The sequence below is a fragment of the Triticum dicoccoides genome, chromosome 4A (genome assembly GCF_002162155.2).
Source record: "Triticum dicoccoides isolate Atlit2015 ecotype Zavitan chromosome 4A, WEW_v2.0, whole genome shotgun sequence".
NCBI classification, from domain to species: domain Eukaryota; kingdom Viridiplantae; phylum Streptophyta; class Magnoliopsida; order Poales; family Poaceae; genus Triticum; species Triticum dicoccoides.
In genome coordinates, this window is record NC_041386.1 from 138546151 (window position 1) to 138554019 (window position 7869).

At 43.2% G+C, this 7869-nt stretch overlaps 1 protein-coding gene across 1 annotated transcript; it reads left to right on the forward strand.

Annotated features, from left to right (window-relative positions):
* Nucleotides 1-6734: 6734 nt before the first annotated feature.
* On the forward strand, nucleotides 6735-7419 carry LOC119285429. Its single transcript, XM_037564700.1, has one exon. The coding sequence runs from the start codon at nucleotides 6876-6878 to the stop codon at nucleotides 7377-7379; it is 504 nt and encodes a 167-aa protein (XP_037420597.1). The 5' UTR covers nucleotides 6735-6875; the 3' UTR covers nucleotides 7380-7419.
* The last annotated feature ends 450 nt before the right edge of the window (nucleotides 7420-7869 follow it).

The following is a 7869-nucleotide window of genomic DNA, read 5'->3' on the forward strand; positions in this document are numbered from 1 at the left end:
GTCAGTGTGTGTCCGCGTCCGCGTAGGTTCTCCTCGCGAGTCCTGATGAAGTGATGAGATGTTTGCGAAGCTGAAAAGTGAATGATTTATCTAAGTTTTGTTTGTGGAAGCATGTTAGTCATCCTCAAACCATATTAGTTTTCCCACCTACTCCTTGTTATTTCTTTAAAAAATGCTAAACGTACAAACAAATAGGGAGTTTTACAGACTCTTTTCAGTATTGACCAATCACAAACTTGCTAATGCATTATGCATGTGCTGTTGGACGAGAGACAACCGTGAAGAATGATTTGATCGAACCGTACCTTTCATTGATGATCCATGAGGATTATATACATAGGGAACCGTCGCCACGAACGAATGCGTCCGATCGTGGGGGTCGTGGGAATGTCGAACGGGTGCCTGTAGCAACCGACGTCCGTTTACACAAGGGAGGATTTTTCCTAATAACAGAATTAATTTAAATCCTAACACTCCCCCTAATCCTCGCTTGTCCTTGAGACCGGTCATCTTTGAAATATTCTCCTCCAAAACCCTGTGGGAAAAATTAAGAAGAAAACATACAATATGCCATGAAAAACTTCTTCTAAAACCCAGTGAGAAAATAAGGAGAAAATGACATATATCGTCCATGCTTGCATTGATATTGCCTCATTAAAAACCTTACATGAGAAACCATTTGAAAAAACTCATAAAGGAAAAGAGTGCAATATTAATGATCTTATGATCTTAACATGTTATATCTTAGGAGATATCTTTCCCTGAATTTTGCAAGTCTCGAAGTCGTCGCATACCAATTCCAGTTACATATTTATGAAACAGAGAACTTGGTAAGGACTTAGTAAACAGATCAGCGAGGTTGTCTCATGACTCCGTTTGCAAAGAACTTATCTCCCCCTTTTCTTGCTGATCATGGGGATAAAATAATTTAGAAGAAATATGCTTCGTAATATTGCTCTTAATATAACCCGTTTACATTTGTGCAATACAAGCAGCATTATCTTCATAGATAATAGTGGGTGATTTTAACGAACCAATCCCACTTGAACTTTGGACAAAGTTCATCATTCTGCGAAGCCATACACATTCCCGTGTTGCTTCGAACAAAGCAATTATCTCAGAATGATTGGTGGACGTTGCCACTAAGGTTTGCTTTGTCGACTTTCAAGAAAAGGCCGTACCTCCATGTAAGAAGACAAAACCAGTCTGCGATTTGGCATCATGGGATCTGACAAGTATCCAGCATCGCAATACCCCACCATGGTTCTCTCTTAATTTTTCTTATAGAATAAACCAAGATCTTTGATGCCCTGAAGATATCTGAAAATATTCTTCACACCAACTCAATGCCTTTTCGTTGGTGATGTACTGTATCTAGCCAGTAAATTAACTGCAAATGCTATGTCAGGCCCGGTGCAGTTCGTTAGATACATTAATGCTCCAATAGCACTGAGGTAAGGAAACTCAAGTCCTAATACCTCTTCATCATCACCCTTAGGCCTAAATAGGTCTTTATCTCTTTCAAGAGATCTGACGACCATAGGTGTTTTTGACGGGTATGCTTTATCCATATTGAACTTTTCCAATACCTTCTGGGTATAAGCAGACTGATGAACAAGTATTCCTGAAGAAAAATATTCAAGTTGCAAACCAAGACAAAATTTGGTTTTACCCAAATCTTTCATTTCGAATTCCGTCTTCAAATGATTACATGCCTCATGTATTTCTCGTGTAGTCCCAATGATGTTCAAGTCATCAACATACACGGAAATTATACAAAATCCATCAGTGGATTTCTTGATAAACACACATGGGCAATCATTGTTGTTTGAGTAACCCTTCTTCAGAAGGAACTCGCTTAGTCGGTTATACCACATTCTGCCCGACTGTCTCAAGCCGTATAATGACTTTAGTAGCTTTACGCAATACATGTTGCGATTAGCTTTTGGATCCGGAATCTTCAGTCCCTCAGGAACTTTCATATAGATATTCGTCTTAAGTGACCCATATAAATATGTTGTCACCACATCCATCAATTGGATATACAAATTCATTTGCACTGCCAGTGATATCAAGTATCGGTACGTGATTCCACTCATCACAGGAGAATATGTTTCATCATAATCGATGTCGGGTCTCTGTGTAAACCTTGTGCTACAAGCCTCACTTTATATCTCACCACCTCATTGTTTTCGTTCCTTTCACAAACAAAAACCCATTTTGCCCCTATGGGGAAAACATTAGGAGGAGTAGGTATTGCTGCAGTAAATACCCCTCTCTTGGCAAGCGAGCGCAATTCGTCCTCTATTGCAACCTTCTAGTTGGACCAGTCTGAGCGTTTCATACACTCTACCATGGACTTAGGTTCATGATCCAATGCCAGGTCATCTGCAATCTTTGAGGCGAAAAATATGTCGGCAATTATAGTCTTTCTATTGAATGATTCTCCTGATTCAACATAGTTGATGGAAATCTCATCAATACCTTCTGACTCATCGTGATTTCCCACAACAATCGAGTCACGGTGTACCGATGTCCCAGCACCAATATTTGTGTGCACAGTTGTGCTGGGTTCTGGATGCATAAGATCCTTCAGGTGTCTTTCAACATTAGGTTGAATATCAACTCGCCGTTGACCTGCATTTACTATTTGAGGGATCCTCATTTCCCGCGGACGCTTCTGAGAAGCATTGTCCTTTTTGTCCAGTTTTCTCCCCCTCTTGGGCGGTTGAGTGGTCTTATGAGATATCTCAACTCTCTCTGGAACATTCATAGCAAGAACATGGGATTTAGTGACACCTTTATAATCAGTAAATGCATCTGGCAAATTATTTGCAATATTTTGCAAATTAATAATCTTCTGAACTTCCAGTTCAGATTCATTTGTACGTGGACCTAAGGACTGAATGCCTTTGACATTCCAATCTATTTCTCGGCATTCTTTGTGGTTCTTTTCTCCCCCTAATGCCGGAAAATTGTCCTTATCAAAGATACATTCAGCGTACCGGGCTATAAATAGATCTCCTGTTAGAGGTTCCAGGTACTTTATAATCGACGGAGAATTGTACCCCACATAGATTCCCATTTTTCTATGTGGACCCATCGATGTACGCTGAGGTGGTGATATCGGTACGTACACAGTGCATCCAAATCTTCGAAGATGGGAAATACTTGGTTGATTTCCACGTACTAACTGCAACGGGGAGGCCGTATGATATGCAGTTGGTCGAATTTGTATCAACTCCGCGGCATGCAATACCGCATGTCCCCAACAAGATGTTGGAAGATTACAGTTCTGTAGGAGTTGTCTTGCTATCAACTTGATCCTCTTGATAAGTGATTCCGCAAGACCATTTTGTGTGTGTACATATGGTACAGAATGCTCCACAATTATGCCCAAAGCTAGGCAGTAATCATTGAATGCTCGTGAATTAAATTCAGCAGCATTATCCATTCTGATGGATTTTATCCTGTGTTCAGGATGATTTGCCCTCAGTTTAATGATTTGAGCGATCAGCTTTGCAAAAGCATGATTCCTTGTTGATAATAGACACACATTGCACCATCTTGTTGATGCATCAATGAGCACCATAAAATATCTAAATGGTTCCGATAACGGTTGAATTGGACCACATATATCTCCTTGAATGCGTTCAACAAAATTAAGTGGTTCATTCTTGATCTTCAGATATGAAGGTCTTGTGATTAATTTCCCAGTTGCACATGCAGTGCATACGAAATCCGAGGATTTGGGGAAATTAGCAACCATTATGTTGTGTCCAATTGAACCATCAATAATTTTTATTATCATCCCCACACCAGGATGACCCAGGCGATCATGCCATATCTTGAACTTGTCAAGATTCTAAAAAATTATTTTGTATGCCAAATGTTGCTCTGGCTTGATGTATGTGTAATATAGTCCAGAAGATAGAGCAGGCAGTCTCTCAAGGGTTTCCTTGTCGGATCCCTTCTGTTGAATTATGAGTAGGCTTTCAACCGCATTGTCTTCATGAGTTTCAATGTGGTAGTCATTCATGTGGATATCCTTAAAACTCAACAGGGTACGAGTCGAATCCGGATACAATAAAGCCTCCTGGATTTCAAGTTTTGTATCATTCGGGAGTGTAAATATGGCTTGACCAGAACCAACAATTACTGTGTCATGACCACCAATTGTCATAACACTTTCCTTACTCTTTTTGAGACTTCGGAAGTATTTAACTGCTCGTAGAATTGTGTTAGAGGCACCACTGTCCACTAAACAAATTTCCTCCTCCATTGGATTGTTTCTCGAAGTTTTCTATAGAGTAAAAGAATAAAATTCATTATTTATTCAATCTCATATAGAAATAACACATACATTACACACTATGTATGTCTGCTACATATTATAATACATTATGTTTAAGGACATAATTATTACAATACCATATATCCGAGGACATAATTATTTTACAACACATAATATAACTAAGGACATATCACAATACTTATGACATTATTGGAAGATCAAAGCATATCTCCATATATGTCATTAGTAGAAGTGAAATCCACCATGTCTTCAACAGTAAGTGGTGGTTCTTCCTTTTGCTGAGCCTGATCTTGGTTCTCCATGTTGTCATGAACTTCATTCTGATGAACGCCTTGAGAACTTTCAATCATTGGACCAGTGAAGTGAGCTTCGTAGTGGTTCCCTTGAGCCTTCTTGCTCTTGCCAATTGATTGCTGATAAAGCGTCACCAAATGCTTAGAAGTTGTACACATCCTTGCATGTAGTACAACCACATCTGTAGCAAGCTTGAGAGCTGCTACCCTTATCATTTTTCTTAAAATGATTCTTGCCCTTTTGTACTTCATTGTTATTCCGATTCTCATTGCGTCTCCACTTTCCTTTAAACTTCCTATGGTTCCTTTTGGGACCACGGGACTTCTGAGTATTCTGAGAATTGAAATGTGCTTCAGGCAGCGGCAGTGTTCCCGTTGGACGGAACATATTATTCTTATCGAGAATTTCACTGTGCTTTTCTGCCTGAAGAAGTGCATATATCAACTCAGAATGCTTCTTGTATTTCTGCTGACGATGTTGTTCAGCAAGAATCCTCATATTAGGATGGAAAGTAGAAAGTGTTTTTTCAATGAGATCCGCATTGGAAACTGCACTGTTGCAGGATCTCAACTTTGAGTTGATTTGATGCACGGCAGAATTGTATGCTGCAACGGACTTAAAATTCTGGAAACGGATAAGTGCCCATTCTCTCTGCGCTTCAGGCAACATCACCGACCTTTGTTGATCATAACGCTCCTTTAAGGAGTTCCACAATGATAGAGGACTTTCCTCCATCATGTACTATTCTTTCAGAGCAGGATCAAGGTGGTGTCGAATGAAGTGCAAAGAAGCATACTTTGTCGTATCTGCGATAGCAGGAGCACCTTGAGTAGGTGTGGTTATAGTGCTGATCAGATTCCTCGCCGCCAAGTTGATCTTGACATCCATGGCCCAGGTCAAATAGTTTCTTCCATCAATGGCAAGCTCAGCAAATTCCTTCTTGGATATGTCAGCCATATCCTGCATGAAAATATCATGCGCATTAATTTACACTTATGTAAATTAATTGTGTGTAAAATAAAATGCTTGAATCAAATATAAAGGTCTAGGAAAAGCCTAAATGACTCAAAATATGACTTTCTACAAAAGATAATCACCATAAAATGGTGTAGATCTTTGTTTTGTAGAACACATAGAGGTAGTCACCACGAAGTGGCATAGACACTCGTATGGCAATTTTCATGCCATAATATGTGTGCTTTTATTTTTGCTTTGAGGTAATCACTACTAAGTAGCGTAGAATTTATTCTTATGGTACTTTGTACAACCTTGTGTTACTTAAAACACTTTGAAGGTAATCACTAGATGGTGTAGACCTCACAGTTGTGAACAAAGCTATATGTATTGCCATAAGTGTAATCCATAAGATATGCGCAAAAATTGAAAGTAGTCATATAATTTTCAAGCACAATCAACATGTAGCAATTAAAGATTGCATCCATAAACATGTTGACATTACATAAGCAGACATTACATAGTACTATGTTAGAAAATACTAACAAACTCATCTGTACAAAAACTGAAAAAGCTAGAAGCTAATCAGAAAAGAAAACGAAAAATAATGGCAATAGGCTAAAGACAGGATAGCCTACTACCGTGGCTAAGCCACCTTTTTATTTTCATTTATGATTCTTTTTTTTTCTCTGCTGCTTGTACGCCATGGGCTAGTGGCTAGTGTGCTGGCTCCAACAGCCCATACGCACGCACGAGTAGATAAGGGAGGCGAGGGGATATTTCTCGTTCCCATCAACAACTCATCCCCAATCCAACTTAAGCGGCGGCCGTCTGCACCACTACCACCAACCTCCGCCACCGGCGTCTGGCTCACCGGCGCGAATTCGAAGCCCCCGGTGCGGCCTCCTCCTCTGAAGAAGATCCACCAGGAAGGTCTGTCCCGGGCGCGGCTGCATTGGAGTGGCCGTTGGCCAGTCCGAGAACCACCGCGCGGCTGCGTTGCAGCTCGGCCCGCGGCACTATGTGCCAGCGGCGGGGCGCCGATGGGCCAGTGGAGCTGCTCGCCCAGTTGTCGAAGACGTCTCCGAGCGCAGCAGCCCGCGCGGGGAGGCGCAGCCCGAGGCTAGCGCTCGACGAAGAAGCCCCAGCGCCGGCCGCCTCGTGCGCCGGCGTCGGAGATGGAAGACGCGGGGAGTCCGGCTGCGCGGGCTCCGCGAGCGGCACAGGCGGCGCAAGTTCGGCTTCCTCCTGGACCTCGTAATCTTGTGGCGGGGGTGGCTGCAGCCTGCAGGACCATCCATGGCCCCCAACCATGCACCGGGCACGGACGCGGTGGTGGAGGAGCCGCAAGTTCCGGCTCAACGTCGACGTCCACTGCGTCGTCCGCGGGCTCCAGTACATCGTTCGCGTACAGGTTTGGAGCGGCCGGTCCGGCAAGAATCCAGGCCGGGAGCGGCGCCGCCGCCGGCATGGCCGGTTCGGGCGGAGCATTAGAAGGCCCAGCACCATGGCGACCTCGGACGCCATGTCCAAGACGTGGTCCACGGCGACGGAAACCGTTCCGGCGGCCTCCGAACCGGCGCAGATCACGGGCGTGGCGGTTGTGGCGGCGAAGTCCACCAACACCATGGCGACGGCGACGGCCCTGTCGGCGTCTACCGCCGCTACGAACAAGGTGCGGGAAGAAGGACAGGAGACCACGAGGCATCCTCTCACCTTTTGCTTTCTTCCCTTCTGGCTCTTTTTTCCGGCGACTGTCGCCGGCGTGATTTGCCTATGCGTGCTTTGGGCAGAGACAAGTGTTAATAATGTGTGAAGAATGATTTGATCGAACCGTAACTTTCATTGATGATCCATGAGGATTATATAACCGTCGCCACGAACGGATACGTCCGATCGTGGGGGTCGTGGGAATGTCGAACGGGTGCATGTAGCAACCGACGTCCGTTTACACAAGGGAGGATTATCCATAATAACAAAATTAATTTAAATCCTAACAAGAACGATCTCATGAAGTGGGCCATCTACATTGCAATTTGCAAGGGCCTCTGATTGGACGCTTAGACAACAAAAATAATTAATTAAGGACGATGCATCGGTGTGGGAGTTTGTTTACTCAACGGAGAAGTGACTAGCACTAACGTGATTCCTTTTCCACGCCAGCCAAGATCCTCCGATCGGACGGGAACAGCCAGAAATTGAATCATGTTGCCTGGCCTAAGCACCGGTTTTAGATGCCCTACTAGCGCAAAAGAATTAACACAAGCGAATGCGAGCCGTTTAAGGACTTGTATAATTAAGTTCTT

What these genes read in the sequence shown, in the direction of transcription:
- LOC119285429 (XM_037564700.1), top strand. Translation starts at nt 6,876, where the DNA reads ATGCACCGGGCACGGACGCGGTGGTGGAGGAGCCGCAAGTTCCGGCTC.